Source organism: Camarhynchus parvulus, chromosome 21 (genome assembly GCF_901933205.1).
Source record: "Camarhynchus parvulus chromosome 21, STF_HiC, whole genome shotgun sequence".
NCBI classification, from domain to species: domain Eukaryota; kingdom Metazoa; phylum Chordata; class Aves; order Passeriformes; family Thraupidae; genus Camarhynchus; species Camarhynchus parvulus.
The window spans coordinates 1,672,587-1,688,474 of NC_044591.1; the positions used below are offsets into that span (position 1 = coordinate 1,672,587).

The 15,888-nt window shown below is 55.9% G+C and overlaps 1 protein-coding gene across 1 annotated transcript; it reads left to right on the forward strand.

The window, feature by feature from the left end:
• Positions 1–646: 646 nt before the first annotated feature.
• On the forward strand, positions 647–13,493 carry LOC115912447 (neuroblastoma suppressor of tumorigenicity 1). Its single transcript, XM_030964018.1, has 4 exons — positions 647–781; positions 10,632–10,826; positions 11,001–11,112; positions 12,265–13,493. The coding sequence occupies exons 1-4, from the start codon at positions 759–761 to the stop codon at positions 12,514–12,516; spliced, it is 582 nt and encodes a 193-aa protein (XP_030819878.1). The 5' UTR covers positions 647–758; the 3' UTR covers positions 12,517–13,493.
• The last annotated feature ends 2,395 nt before the right edge of the window (positions 13,494–15,888 follow it).

Here is a 15,888-nt window from a genome sequence, read left to right on the forward strand (position 1 = left end):
TCGGTCTCCAGCAATTATCCTATCTGAAAGAAAGCCGTGAATGGGGCTTCACTGGGGTTTGGCTGTTTTTTAATGGGAAGGGAAAGAGGGAAAGAAAAAAGAAAGAGAAAAAGAGGAGAAAGAGGAAGAGAAAAGAAAAGAAAAGCAAAAGAGAAAACCGACGTCTCTAGTGCTGGAGAACTTTCCCAAAGTCTTTTCTGCAGTCGGGACTCTGTCCCACGGATTCTCTATCACGAATTATGTTTCAATAAGAGTTGTTGGTATCCAGTGAGCCCAGTCCAGACTGTTTATGCCACCGCAGAAGCAAGTGCTGGGACAGTCCCTTGGGCTCTCGTGGCCGAGAGAGTCCCCTCGTTTCGTGCCCGGGCGTTTCCAGCGGGCTCTCCCCGTTAGCTCGAGCCCTTGCCGGGGGTTCCACGGCCCAGGTCGATGGGTGAGCTCCGTGCCCGCGTTCTTGGGGTCCCGGCTCTCCTCTCCGCGGGGCTCTCGGTGCGCCCGGAGCCCGGCGGGGCGGGCGGGCGCTGCCGCCGCCGCTCCCTCCTCCCGCCGGCCGTCCCTCCCTCCTTTCCCCTCCTTTCCTCTCCCTTCCCAGCCCGATTGTGCAATCGCGAGCGGCGGGGCCGGCGGCACCGCCCGGAGCCCGGCACCGGGGGGAGGGAGGCGGCCGCTCCCGCCCGCCCCGCGCCTCCTCCGTGGCCGCCCCGCCGCGCCGGGGATGCGGCAGCCGCCGGGCACCGCCGGGCCCCGGACCCCATGGGATGCGCCCGCCGTTCCCTGGCTGGTGAGTAGCCCTTGGCTTTGTGTGCCCCCCGCCCCCGCCCCGAACCTGCCGCTTTTTCCCCGCACCAGATTTTCCGTCTCTTTTCCTCTCGCTTCTCTTCTCCCCCCCGCCGGTGATGGATGGCCGGGAGGATGAGGATGTTGCCACGGGCAGAAATCGGTTGCAGATGAGGCGGACTTGGGGGGATCTGCTCTGCAATCGTTAAACTATTTCCACCGCCGCTTCAGCTCGAGTAGAATAAAAGCCGGGGAGCCGCGCTGTGTCGGTCGCACATCTGTGGTACAGAGTCCTTCCCTCCTTCCCATCCCTGTCGGGGTTTGAAACAAAAGTGCCGAGGGAAGAACGGGAACGCTCAGTATCGATTAACCACACCACAGCGGACGCAGGGTAGTTCAACGATCATAAAAGGAAGAAGTTTTCCCGATGGCAAGGCAGTAAACTTTTGTTCCTTGAAAAGTTCATCCCGGGGATTAATTTACATCCTTGTTTCATGGAAATACTTTAGGGACTTACTGTAAAGCTTATATCCGATATATCCCTACCTGTTTTTTGAACCCCAGCATAGCATTTCAATTTGTCTCAGTATTTTCAGCAGTTTTTATTTGTTCCATACAATAGTCTCTGCATTTTAAGATCAGTGAGGATTTCTCTTTTTCTCTGGTAGGTGTTTTGGGAACAGAACATGCTTTAGCTTGCTTTCGGGCTGCATTAAAGTTGATCTGGACAATCCCTTATTTCCTACTAACATTTCTTTTACGAGGGCACAAGCAAGTTCTGCTCCACTCCACAATCTAACTTTTACATATAGCATTAGCCCCATCAAATTAAAAATTCAGCCTGTGTGAAGTGTTGGTGGATTTAGGACATGGTAGCTTTTCCATGAGAGTTTTTTTTTTTTGAACAATCTGAACCTTGCTGAAACAAGTGGGAAAGATCCTAGCAATATGGAGAGACCCAGATTTTCCCTTGTGTTTTTAGCTGAAGAGCTCTGTGCCTTCTTTGCAATGTCCAGCCAGCCAAAAATCAGCTGCATCCACTGGGCACTTCTGCCTTTTGAAGGCAGGCTCCCATCTCATAAAAGGCTGCTCGCCTCAAATTTGCAAACCGCAGGATGGGAAATGGAATTTGCCTTCAGTATAAAAATCCCAAGTGTTTGCAAACAGCCTTGAGAAGAATCCGGGCTCTTGGCGTGACCTCCCAGTGCTGGATTCCAGCTCGGGGAGTTTGCGGTCTCACAAAAAGGGCAAACGAGCAAAGTCCTCCCGAGTGCCCGCTCGTCTTTCCGGAGCAGGGAAAACAGTGGAGCTGGAGGGAATTTTGGGTGCTCTGGAGGTGCAGAATCGGGCCCTGAGCCAAAGTGCTTTTCAAGGAGCCTTGAAGAGCTGCCCGTGCTGGAGTGACTTTGCTTGCGGCGTGCGTTGGCATTGCCGAGGGCGGATTAGGCTGGTGCAGCCATGGGAAAGCTGCCCAAGGAGCAGAGGAAACTCCTGGGCAGTTATTCCTGCCCAAACTCCGTGCTGTTCCCGTTAAAGCTTTAGCAGTTCCTCTGCCAGATCCCATATCCGACCACGGGGCAGGCAGAGCCAGGTTCTTGCTCCGTCCTTGGGCCTTGCTCCTGCTCTTTTTGTTTTGAAGTCCGCTGGAAAAAACCACCCTCCTCGGTGGTTGCATGGGCTCCGTGAGCGTTGCTTTGCCTGTGACAAAGCAAGGAGCACAGTAACAACGGTCCAGCACAGCTGAGGGCAAAGAAACTTCACACCCGCTCAAACCAGACTCTTAAAAACCTGAACAGCTGATAAAATTGTCCTTCTGGGGGAGTTCTGCAGTGAGAGCGAGGGGTGGTCTGCCCTCTGTTAGCCCTGGCAGGGCTGTGCTCGCTCTCTCCAGACCTTTGTTTCTTGTGCAGCGCTGTTTAGAGAGGGAGGGCCGTGGGGGCCAGGGCTTTCCTGGACATAAATTAGCACCGAGGGTGGGAAGAGAACAGCCCAGCACCCATCACAGCAGTTGTGGAGCTGGGCTGGGCTGGGCTGGGCTGGGCTGCTGCCCCGTTCCAGCCAGGATCGCAGCCCTGCGGAGCTGAGCCTTGGAAATGGCGTCAGGATGGAGCCCTTACCAGGGTCACTCTCAGATGTGGTTTAAGCCTCCTTCTTCTCTGACACAGAGCTCAGGCAACCTGTCCAGAGGGGGGAAGGGAGTGCTGTTGGGGTCACGGTAGGATTTCTCTGTTGGCCCAATCCTGCAGTTTTTGGAGAAACGGTCTAAATGTCAATTGTGAGGTCAGCCCTGGTAGCGACTGAAAATACCAGCTGGGCCGTGGGCTGTTGCATTACCTCCAAACCCCTCTGGCCTTGCACTTCCATGTGTTTTTCTGCTTTGGCCAGTGCCATGGGTAAATAACACAGACATTGGGTTTGTGCCATCAGAACTGAGGAGGCTCCTGTGGTGTAAAGCACAGACTAAAAGAGGGCAAAAACGCATCAGGTCAGTGAATTTCTGCTGCTGTGACCAAGATATGGCCTGAACGGCTATGAAGGGAGAGGGAGACAGCAGGGAGGATCCTGAAAGATCCACAGCTCCATCCACAAGCTCTTTTCTCCTTTGCTCTTTCCTCTTCTTGCTCCAGCAGCTGGGAACCTGATCCTGCAGGCGCAACCCCGCTGCGCTGGGATTTTATGCAAGTTTGGTAATGAATGACCGAGCCAGGGAAAGCCAGCGTGGTTGGCATCTGAGACAGCTCCCCTCGCTGCCTGCAGGAATTAAAAAAATCATCATCCTGGTGGCCACTCTGCACTGGAACTGGTTTTATCTGGTTCCAGTTAGGCTTGTTTTGAGTAAGACGAGCGGTGCCAGATTCTGATCTCATTTGCACCAGTGGAGTCATTTGGAGGAGCCGGTCCCAGTTTACCTCACTCCAAGCGAAAGCAGAACGGGCCCTGCTGGGAGAAACTCTCTCTCTCTCCCCGGGGCAGTGCCCGGTGCCTGCCCGCAGATCCACCTGGGAAAAGCCGTGGCTCCCGAGGCTCCGGGGCTTTTCTGCCCTCCTGAGAGCTGTGCTCGCACAAGGACGGGCCAGGCTGTGCCTGCGGGGACCCGAGGGACCGAGACTGCTGCTCTGGGGGGGATGTGCTGGGGAGGAGGAGGAGGAGGAGGAGATCCTCCTGTCCACACTGGGTGGGGAACCCGCAGGGGTCGGGGATAGCATTGGAGAGAGCAGCACAATCCCTGTTACCCACGGGATTTCCGAAGGAGCTGTTGGACACCCTCGTGCCCGTCGGGCTGCCCTCGGCCCAGGCTGGCTCCAGGCTGGGCCCAGCTCTGTGGGGAGCACCAGCCCCGGCTCTGTGGGGAACACCAGCCCCGGCTCTGTGGGGAACACCAGCCCAGCTCTGTGGGGAGCACCAGGCCCGGCTCTGTGGGGGACACCAGCCCCGGCTCTGTGGGGAGCACCAGCCCGCCCGGCTCTGTGGGAGCACCACCCCCGGCTCTGTGGGAGCACCAGCCCCGGCTCTGTGGGGAACACCAGCCCCAGCTCTGTGGGGAGCGCCAGCCCCGGCTCTGTGGGGAGCACCAGGCCCCGGCTCTGGGGAGCACCAGGCTCGGCTCTGTGGGAGCCCCAGCCCCTCGGAGAGCAGGAGGCGGCCGGGCCCCGCTCAGGCCCGGGCATGCGGGCGAGCCCGGGGCTGGAACGCTGCTCCCAGCTTGGCTCGGATCAGCTGCACCGGGCCCGACCCAGCTGGGAATGCTCCAGGCACGGCTCCGGACCGGTCCTGGCCTGGGACCAGAGCCTTAGGCAGAGCCTGGACCCCCTGCCCGGCCAGCTGGGGCTGCCCAGCCCACTGCTCCCGGAGCCGCTGGAGGCCGGTCCCAGGCTCCTTTTCCAGCTCCCCACACAGCTGATCTGGTCCCAGGCTCCTTTTCCAGCTCCCCACACAGCTGATCTGGTCCCAGGCTCCTTTTCCAGCTCCCCACACGGCTGATCTGGTCCCGGGCTCCTTTTCCTGCTCCCCACAAAGCTGATTTAATCCCAGGCTCGTTTTCCAGCTCCCCACACAGCTGATCCTTGCTCCCATCCCACTCCTCCAGCTGCTCTTGGGTGCTGCAGAGCCCATGTGCCTCAGGAAGAGGGGCAGTGGAGGTGTGGGGCCAGGATGTGCTCCTGAGCTTTAGGTTGATGCATTTTCCTGGCCATGATTGTTCTTAATGCTGAAGAAATGGAGCAATTGAAATAAATGACCAGAAACTGTTTATATGATTCTTGCCTCTCCTACAGGCCATTAGTGGGTCCCTTTTCCAGCAGAGCTCCTTCAGGACCCCATCCTAAGCCCAAGTCCAGAGGTAGCTTTCCAATGACTTTTGTAGGTAAAGCATCTTGGATTTTTTTTTCCAGCTGCAAAAAATGAGTTTCCCAAGAGCTCAGTGCATGGTTCAGTGCATGAGGAGCCAGATTAAAACTCCCATTGTACCAACATCTTTTCACATTCTGGCCAATGTGGGGAGGACAGAAGGCTTTAAAAATGTGGCACTGCTTTTCTTTATTTCTGCAACTTGCCCAACCATGCTTGAGTGGAAATTAATATGTTACAGAAAGGGAAGCTCTAACATCTGCTTCTGAAAGGAGCAGACACAGCCAGGTCCACAGTGAGAAACAACACAGCTTTTGCTCCACTATCAGAAAAATTCTTAGTATGGATTCTTGTGGTTGTTAAATATCAAATGTCTTCCTGTGGTAGTTCCCTGTTTATTTTTTTGTAATTTCTCCCCAGATTTTGCAGCTCAGTGAAGCAAGACTGGAGCTCTGAGCTTGGGAGCGGTTTCTGTGCTCAGTTAAGCACTCTTGTGTCCTGCTGTCCTGAAGAATTACCTCCAGACATTCTCAGTGCAGAGTCCTCTTCCCTCTCCCCTGCTCATATCATACCTCAGTTAGATTCTTTTGGGCTGTTACAGTCACTACAGTAAGGGTCCCCAAAATTGTGAAGTTTTAGCTAAATGCAAATTTCAAAAAGGGGGAAGTATTTAATAATAGGTATTAAATAACATCTGTTGTTTTGATAGATGTTTTTCAATACACTGTGACTTCTCCATTTTTTGCAGTTGAGATTTAAGCCTTCCCTGTTAATAATGCTGGCTTATAAGTTGTTTTGTTCCATGTAAGCAAACATTATTTGAGTTGAGTTTCCTAAGAGCCAATCCCCAGTGGTGTCCAGCAGTTACAGACCTAATCCTGCCCCTGAGGAGAGCCGTGCCCTGGATCTTCCTGGGATGTTTCTTTCCAGCTGCCACCAAGCAGACACTTTAGTCTGGTTTGCATCCTTTTAGGTGCCTCAATAATAATTTTCCTTTGAGCATTCCCTGCAGTGAGATCTCTCCTGCACACAGAGCAGTGATCCCACACGGGTCCCTGCAGAGCTCCCTGCCCTGCCTGCAGCGCCGTGTCCCGGGGTGACTCCCCCCCACCCGGCTGTCCCCACCTGGCTCCCACCTGCCCTGTGCCTTCCCCCTGCCCCTTCCACCCAGGGGTGTGGGCTGAGGGCTCTGGCAGCCAGCCCAGCCCTCCCTGCTGCCCAGGCAGCCCCTTCTCTCCAGGGGAGTTGGACTCTCCAGACACCTCCCTGTGCACCCATCAGCTCCCCTGCCCCTGCTCCTGCAGCCAGGGAAACTGAGGCACACAGCATCTTTGGGCCCTCCTCTGCTCCGTGCGGCGGCTCTTGTCAAACAGCACAAAGAACCAGAGGCACACAGAGGGCTGTGCCTCCTGCCCCACACCAGCCTGGGGTCACTCCTCGGCCCAGCGAGGGCAGAGCTGGGTGGGGAGCTGGAGAGGAAGGACAGCCCTGTGTCCAGGGGGGCAGGACAGGGGAGGGGATCCCGGCTCTGACCCAGACCAGGAGCCAAACCCTTCCCTTGTCCATCTCTGCTGAGAGCTCGTGTGTAAGAGCTGGGATCCCTGAGGCACAGCACGGAGAGGGCCCCGTGTCTGTGCTGTGCTCACAGCCTGGGAGCCCCAGTGATGTTTGGAAAGCTTTGGGGGTTCTGTCTCTCAGAGCCTGCGGTGCCTCGTGTGTGGCCCTGAGCACAACCTACCTGTGTTTGTGGTTCTCTGTATTTGGCAGAATTGCAAGATCCTGGATAAGAAAAATACCTATAAACACATTAAACAACTCGTGAAACCTTCCCCATGTCCACCTGCAAGCTTGTCTTGTGTTATGGTGTAAACTTCCCACTGGAAAAAGAGGGTAAAGCTGATTAGATCTGTTTTATTTTCCTCCAGAAGTGTTTGGTTTCCAAATGTCTGGGAACAGCTGTGGGCTGGATGGTGGGAACGTGGCCTCCGAGGTAATTCCAGGGATTGTCCTCGGCCCATGGAACGATGGAGATTTTCCCAGCTGCTCCCAGGCGCTGGTGTTGTCCTGCTAGGGGGACTCCTGAGAGTGCTGGGATTGCTGGGATGGGAGGAAGGAGCTCTTCAGGTGACACAGAACATCTGAAATGCTACCAGGCGATCTCCATGCTGGGAAGCTGCTGGCAGAACTGGGGTGGAACCAGTTCGGGGGTGCTGGGGTGGAACCCAGGCCCCAGCCACCCCCAGCTCCTCGGGCACGGGCTGCAAAAGGCTCCGGAGCACGGGGCTGCAGCTGTGCCTGCGCTGAGAGGTTGTTTGTGCCGGGAGCTGGGATGTGCCAGGTTCAGGGCTGAGTCATTTATTTCCCAAATGCTGCCGGAGGGATGGAGGGGAAGCTGCCCTGGGCTCCCTGCAGAGGGAGCGGGGGGAGACCCTCACGGGCCGGTGGCTCTGCCGGAACTGAGCTGAACTTTCTGCTTGAAGAGCTTTGACTAGCGGGGAAAAAAATGTGCCTCGGTTCGGGGGAGAGAAAGAAGCCCCTGTGTGCCGGGAAGTGGCTGCTCCCGCCGGGTCAGCCGGGGAACACACTTGTTCCTTTGGGCTGCAACGTGTAATTTAGCTTGTCACGGAGGAATGTGCTCAATGCCTTTATTTAATCGGGAGTTTGCAAACCTGCTCGGGTGCCTCGTCTTCCTTTTTCCCTTCCCTTCCCAGGCGGGGGGGAGAAGGAACACGGTGCTTTTGTCTCCGTGGCCGCTGTCAGATGAATGGTGCTGGTGGCAGCTCTGTTCGCATGACTGGTTTGAGCTATGGACACGCTGCTCCCAGCCCCGGCTCCCTCCCAAGCTCAGCTGCATCAGATGTTTTCCTAGGCACTGGCATAAACCTCGTTACTTACTAGAAAAGTAGCCCTGCGGGTTCCAGGACATTCCTGGGAGAAGGAAAACACCATGTGCAGGGGATGTGTAGGGGATGTGGTGTGCTCGGGGCTGCAGGGCAGCGGGGATGGCAGTGCTGGGGCCAAGGTGCCCTGAGCAATGGGGGACTCTTGGGACTGCTCCTTCCCCTTCCCCTGCTGGGAATTCCCGAGCTCTTCCTCATCCCTTGCACAGGGACAGCAGATGTGGGGCCCTGGTTACAAGCACACCCTGCTCAGGAAAGGAGAAGCTCAGCACATGTTTAAGTGCTTTCCTGAATCCAGGCCAGGTCCTGTGCTTGAGCAGAGCACAGCCTCACTCATCTTCACGGGATGCTGGGAGAGGATCCCTCGTGCCTCTGGGTCAGCTCTGAGCAGCAGAAACACCTCCGTGGAACACAGACCCCAGGACTTGCCAGCACAGACAGGAATTTTGCGTCTTTGCAGCTGGGTAGAGATGCACAGAAACCTGGAAAAACCCCACCTTTCTTAGGAAAGAAGGAAATTGCTCTCTAATCGGGCATGTGGAAGTGAACTTGTGTGCTGACTCCAGAGGAATTTGGGTTGTTCCCCAGGGGGTTGTGATTGCTCTCTGGGTCATATCCCAGCTCTGATCTCGGACTTGCCTTTGGGAGCAGGATTCCTCAGCACAGAGCTGCTGGCATTTGAGGAATGAGTGATGCTTGTTTCAGAAAGCAAACCGAGTGTGTGTGAGTCTGTGTGTGCAGCTTAGCCATGTTCATCCTTCAGAAATTGCAGAATTCCCCCACTGAAATGGAAAAGAAACCTCAGGCACAAGAGTCCTCTTTGGGACAGATGTATTTAACCCCTCAACTCTCATTAGTGGCAGTGCAAGCTCAGGAGTTAAACCCTCTGCTTATCTCCAGCCAACACCTGCAAGGTCTCCTTTGTGCAGGTATTCCCACCAGGGAGCCATGGGATCCACATCCCACAAGTGCTGGGAGGATTACAAAGCCAGGGCTCTGCAGGTGCTGCTGCATTATATTACTGTGGTTCTTGTATCACCAGAAAATGAGGAAATTTAGCAGAGACCCCACAAAATTCCTCCAGAGATCCTATGAGTGAGGTTGCTCTTTTCTGTGTGCCATGGGCTGGAAGGCAGGGAAGAATCTTTCTGGTCTGTCTCTTGATTCAGATCCAGGAGGTTGAGCTCAGTGGAGGGATAACAGGGCAAAATCCCATAACGACCTTAAAATCCTTGAGTGCTCAGGAGGTGTCTCAATCATTTAGATAAATCTGATGGTGCTGCAGCACAGGGCATGTGGATGAGGGCTCCAGAGGAACAGGGCATTTTTCCTCTCCTCCCAGCAAGTGTTAGAGGGCTGGGCCCAGGAGCCATGGGAATCAACAGCAGTCTTTCCAGTGTGGGCTGTGCATCGTCGTCTGGATAAATAAATAGAAGGAAATAACAAATAACATGGTTCTAACAAATATTTTAGGAAGTATAAATGCCTTTCACCATGACTCCATCCAAACCCCACAGAGGAAAAAAATCTCCCTGTTTCTCTGCTGCTTTTCCATCTGCCTTTCCCCAGCGACTTGGGAGTGTCAATTCGGGCACCTCGGCTGGCGAGCAGAGCAAGGAAACCTCGGGGGGATTTCTCTGGGGGTGGGCAGCGACCTCCAAGCCCACCACCTTTGTGTCCTTGTGACAAGGCCCCCCCTTGTCCCGTCCTCGGAATAACCCTGTGCAGAATTTGAGTGCTCTGTGTAAATAAACGTTGTATTGTTCCTCCCGGCGGGTTCCCAGCCCTGGGCTGAGGTTTCCCGTGTCTCTGCTGCTGCCTTGCAGCGACACCTGCTGCACGCTCCCAGGAGGAGAGGGGTCCCCCTAAGGCTTCCCAGCTGGGAGAAAAGGAAGGGGGAAAGCTTGTTCCTTCCTCAAATAAAAACATTTTTGTGGTGTGGGGCTTCCCCAGCCCGGCTCGACTCGTGGCGGTGACACTTTTGGTTTGCAAAGTTCTCCCAGCCCAGCTTTGGGTGGGAAACGAGGAAAAGCCTGCTGTTGTTCCAGGCACAGAGCCTGGGAGAGGCAAGGCAGGTCTCTGGCTGCCCAGAGCTCCTTTGGAAGAGGAAAGAGGCAGAGGAGCACATCCCACTCCCCAGGCAGAGCTCTGGGAGCTGTGGAGAGGGATCACGGGGATCTATCCAAACTGCCTGTGAGAGAGTGCATTTTCCAGATCACAGCTGAAGACATTAATTAAGCCTTCTGCTTAAACCTCCAGGCAGGCTGACAAAAGAGCAGGGCCCTTGGCATCATTAAGGAAGGGAAGCAAAAGAAGGTGAATAGGTTGATTAGCAGAAGTGAGGAATTGGTTATACATACAGCAGTGTGATCTAATTACGACAGACTTTTACAATGAAACTTGCAGTGCTGAGGACATAGCATTAGGAAAGAGCATTAATACTGTGCAGGAAGAAATCCAGTTTGCATGCTGCAAGACCAAACCAGGACACACCAGGTGCAGTGGGGCTGGACCTGTGCTTGTAACAACCAGGAACTCCCTGGGGTAGGAGAAATGGGCTGCTTGGCCAGTTTTCTTTGCTGCTAACGCTGTGCTCTCCATGTGCAGGTGTAGGATTTTGGCAGAGCTGGCCATGATGTTATGGTTCCTGGTGGGGGCCCTGTTCCCAGCGCTGCTCCTGGCTGCCCCACCGCCCATAAACAAGCTCGCCCTCTTCCCGGACAAGAGCGCCTGGTGTGAGGCCAAGAACATCACCCAGATCGTGGGGCACAGCGGCTGCGAGTCCAAATCCATCCAGAACAGGTACAGAGCTGCCCTCAGGCCAGGGCTGGAGGCAGCTGCTGGCACTGCAGTGCCTCTGGGGCTGTGGCTGCCACCAGGCACGATGTCCTGCCTCTGTCCCAGGGAAGGTCAAACCTCTGCCTTGGCTGGGAAGGGCAGCACCTCCCCTGAGCCCCACTGCTGCTGTCTTTGCAGGGCCTGTCTGGGACAGTGCTTCAGCTACAGCGTCCCCAACACCTTCCCCCAGTCCACAGAGTCCCTGGTTCACTGCGACTCCTGCATGCCAGCCCAGTCCATGTGGGAAATCGTGAGTATCCTGCTCTGCTCCATGGGGCCCAGCTCTGCTCTGACACCGCCTCAGGGCCAGTCCTCCTCCTTCTCTGGGCTTTTTCCACTCAGAGTTTCCTCCCAGGGCATCTCTCAGGTGGCTGTGCCATGTCCTGAGATGTCTGGGTGGAAGGAGCTGCTGGAAGCTCTGCTGAATCCATTATCCTCTATTTGCAGAACCATCCCCTGTCAGTCCCTGCATTATTTATCCCTATGCTTATCTACATTCCTGCTCTCCACTGCTCCCTTTGTCCACCTGCACCCCCTTGGGAGATCTGGCTGTGTCTGATGTCCAGAAGTTCATCCTTAGACCTTCTGTGTCACCTCTGACCCTGGCAGAGCCCTAAACCCAGGTCCCAGAGCAGCCCAGAGCCCAGGGAGCTGGCTCTGCCCTCTGCCTCCCTTTCAGCTCACATTTGATGAGAAGGTTTAGCCCAAACTACCCAGGCTGCTTGGCATCATCCCTTGTGGGTGGCCTTTGCTGTCTCACGGATATTCCAGTGCCAGCAGTGCCTGGGAGCCAAGTCCTGCTGGAGTTGGTGCTGAAGGGTGGGAGTGAGGGGGGCTTGGTCTCTCCTGCCATGTCTCAGGTGGAGGGAGGAGAGGAAATGGCCTCAGGTTGCACCAGGGGAGGTTCAGATTAGATATAAGAAAATAAATTTCACTGAAAGGGTGGTCAGGCTTTGGAAAAAGGTCCCCAAGGAGGTGGTGGAGTCCCTGTCCCTTGGAGGTGCCCAAGGAATGGCTGGACAGGGCAGTCAGTGCTCTGGGCTGGGTGACGAGGTGGGGACAGGTCATAGGTTGGTTTTGATGGTTTTGGAGGTCCAATCTTAATGATTCAGTGATTCCATGGTTTAGAGGTGACTGTGGGGGTGGTGGGTTGAGGGTTTGACTTGATGAGCTTGAAGGTCTCCTCCAGCCTTGATGCTCCTGTGATTTTCCATGAGTGTCTGGAATGAGACATTCCCAGAGAACTCCCACCTTGCAGACTGATCAGGGGTTTGTTTCCATGGATAGAAACCCATCACTTCTGGCCTAAAACCACCCCAAATCTGCAGGGTCTGGGGCAGGTCACACCTCCCACCATGGGAGCCTGAACACTGACCCGCTGTGTCCTTGTCCCACTGCCCAGGTGACTCTGGACTGCCCAGGCAACGAGGAGATCCCCAGGGTGGACAAGCTGGTGGAGAAGATCCTGCACTGCAGCTGCCAGGCCTGTGGGAAGGAGCCCAGCCACGAGGGAGCCCTGTTCAACGTGTACCTGAACGCCGAGGAGAACATGGCCCACGAGGGGCCCGCGCCCCACCACTACCCCCACCACCAGCAGGAGCTGGAGGAGCCGCCCTCCAGCCACCACCACCACGAGGAGGAGGGCGAGGAGTGACCGTGTGGACTGTCCTGGCAGGGCTGTGAGGGCTGGGCCGGGCTTTGGGGAGGGAGGGGGGTGCTGGAGTCTTTCCTGTCAAATCGCTGCCCTCATGTCACCCCCGACCCTGGGGGCACCCGCAGGGCTGAGGCTGGAGCTGCAGGCTGAGACACGAGGGCTTGGCCTTCCCAGATGCACATAATAGTAATAATAATGACGATAATATATTGAGAGGAGTGGCATGAGGGGCTCTGGCTGAGGGCAGGGGCTGGGCTGAGCTCCTGGGGCTCTCCACAGGCTCCCGGCCCTGGAGGGATCCCTCTGAGTCCTGCTGGGCTCTCCTCATGCCCAGCGTGGAGGAGGAAGGGAAGCAGCCTCTCCACAGCCCCAGGAGGGACCCACATCTCTCTGGGGTGCTGGGACCAGCAGCACCCTCCTGCCTCCTCTCCCCCTGCCTGCCCACAAGGGCTCAGTGTGGACACGCTCCTGGCACCCACGGGATCGGGTCCGAGCCCGATCCTTTGTATCAGGTGGCTCTTGGGGAGGGTATTGCCCCAGGAGGTGCCTCTGGGGGCACGGGAACCATGGTGGTGACAACCCTTACCTTGCTGTCCCCAGGGCCACCACGTTGCTCCCTGGGAACAAGGGCCTTGGATCGTGAGCACTGGGGCTTCACGTTTTGGGGCTGCAGGGGAAGGCCAAGAGCTGAGGGGGGTCTGGGCGAGGTTCCACCCCTGTCCCCCCTCTCCCTGCTGCACTTTCATGGTGGTGGAGGGAGAAGGGGCTGAGGGCTGGAACGTCCCTGTGCAGGGAGTGCTTGGGCAGGGCTGGGGTCAGGGTGGGCACGGCCTCTGCTGCCCCTCTCTCTGCTGTATAAAGCTGATTCCAAGGCATTGTCCTGACAAGAGCTTCCAGAGCTTGTAATCGAATGCCTCCCCCTCCTTTTGACAAGTTTTGGGGTTTTTTTTTCTTAAATAAATTAGTTCTGACTTCCACTGCTCAGTGATGTGATGCCTGTCTGGTTTTTGGCGGTGCTGAGGCCAGGACAGGCAGGAGGCTCCAGGGCAGGGGAGAGCCGTGGTTTCCCAGCTTTGAGCTGCATTCCAGCTGGGAAAAGGAGCTGCTGGAAGGAAAAGTGAGCCCAAATACTGAGGGTATGGGCTGCATGTGCTGGGAGAGCTGCGGGTGCCGCCTGTGCGGGGCTGCGGCAGCCCCGGGAGCACGGGCGTGACCGTGTCACAGGGGTCCGAGGGAAGAGACGAGGATCTGACTCCGTGTTTCAGAAGGCTTGATTTATTATTTTATTATATATATTATATTAAAACTATACTAAAAGAATAGAAGAAAGGATTTCATCAGAAGGCTAGCTAAGAATAGAAAAAGAAAGAAATTATAACAAAGGCTTGTGTCTCGGACAGAGAGTCTGAGCCAGCTGACTGTGATTGGCCATTAATTAGAAACAACCACATGAGACCAATCACAAAGGCACCTGTTGCATTCCACAGCAGCAGATAACCATTGTTTACATTTTGTTTCTGAGGCCTCTCAGCTTCTCAGGAGGAAAAAATCCTAAGGAAAGGATTTTTCGTAAAAGATGTCTGTGACGCACGGGAGCCTCCGGGGCTGCTGCTGCCGCCGGGTGACAGCCGCAGGGTCACAGCCACCAGGTGACAGCCGCTAGGTCACAGCCGCTGGATGACAGCCGCTAGGTGCCAGCCTCGCTCCGCCGTGTCCCCGGCATCCCCGTGCTCACGGCCCCGGGATGCTCCGGGAGGCCGGCTCGGACAGCACCGGCCATCCCTTCGGGGCACGGAGGGGCACCGTGGCTGGAACCAGCGGGCTCTTCCCAAGGGGGTTTGGACCAGGCATTCCCCGTGCCCATGCAAACCTCTGCTCCCACTGGTGCCAGCGTGGATGTGCCCTGAGCAATGATCAGGGATGCTCCTTGGTCTGAGGCTGGCCCTGGGGAAGGTTCAGCAGCTCCTGGAGGGGCCAGAGGCTGTGCTGGGCCAGCAGAGAGCTCTGACTGCCCCTCACTGAGCTCAGCTCTCATCACTGCCTCTCTCTGAGCTCAGCTCTCACTGTCCCTTTATTGAGTTCAGCTCTGACTGCCTCTCTTTGAGCTCAGCTCTCATTGCCCTCCTCCTTGAGGCTCAGGGGACTCTGCACAGGTTGGGAGAGCAGGTCTGTGCTTTGGGAAGTGGGAGAGGGTTTGTATTAGGCAGGAATTGCCACAGCAGAGGGGCTGGGCTGACCAGGGAGGGTCTGGCAGGGCTAGAGGGGCTCTGGGTGTTACCTTAATGTTTTTAGGTTGTGAAGTGTCTTCCCAAGGAAGGGAGCTTTACCTGAGAGCCAGGCAAAGGTGGAGAAACCTGTGGTGGTCATTGAGCACCATCACGGGGCCCCTTTGCTGGTGTACAGAGGAAACAAGCTGGATTCAGCAGGGGGCTGTTCCCCTCCAGGAGCTGCAGTTCAAGGTGTTTGGAGCAGGACGTCTCCACCTCCATTCCACACAAGCTGAGCCCCAGCAGAGGCAAGCAGTGAGGGCTGCTGTGCAGATGAAACCATAAATCGAGGTAGTCAGCCAGGCTCTGCCCAAATTCAAACCCAGGGAGCCATCCCAGATACAGCCTGGAAGGACATCTCGAGAGGGCACTGCAGGGTTGGAGGTTTCTGTGCTCAGCCCTGGACTGCTGGAGACTCACTGAAGTCTCTCAGCTCCCAGTTTGACTCTCCCTGTCTCACCCTTTTTTTTTTTTTTTTTTCCATGTTGACACTTGGGTGGCTGTTGACAACCTGGGTTTGCTTTCCCTGCTAGTGGTACTGGAGAGCAGAGCTGGTCCTGGAGTCCATGGTCTCTGCACATGTGTCCAGAAATGCAGCACAGGGAGAGAGCACAGGCAGGCCAGGACAGCTGCCAGAACAGAGAAGCTTTGCAGGGACAGTGGTAGGATTTGGTCTTCATTTTAAGGCAGGTCTTTTTAAACACATTTTCTTTCAATCAGTTCAGATTTGCTGCCCCAGCGAACACATCCAAACCACATGTACAAAACCTCCCATGTGTGGAGGATGTGCTGTGGATGTTGGGAAGAGGCTGCTCAGAGCAGCTGTGGCTGCCCCTGGACCCCTGGCAGTGCCCAAGGCCAGGCTGGGTGAGGCTTGGAGCAGCCTGGGACAGTGGAAGGTGTCCCTGCCATGGCAGGAGTTGGGAATGGAATGAGCTTTAAGAAGCCTCCACACCCAAACCATTCCAGAACTCCATGCTTCTGATCCAGTCTCCCCCTCAGAAGCAAAAGCTCTGGAGTCAGTCTGGGATGTTCCTGGTGTGCAGTAGGGCTGAGAAGAAAGGCTGGCTCTGCACGGGGACATCACTTCCTCCCTGTGCATCCA

Bases quoted from the DNA above. Each gene is read 5' to 3' on its own strand.
- LOC115912447 (XM_030964018.1), top strand. From the start codon at position 759: ATGCGCCCGCCGTTCCCTGGCTG. The intron at 782-10,631 runs GTGAGTAGCCCT...CTCCATGTGCAG, and splicing joins CGCCCGCCGTTCCCTGGCTG to GTGTAGGATTTTGGCAGAGC. The intron at 10,827-11,000 runs GTACAGAGCTGC...CTGTCTTTGCAG, and splicing joins TCCAAATCCATCCAGAACAG to GGCCTGTCTGGGACAGTGCT.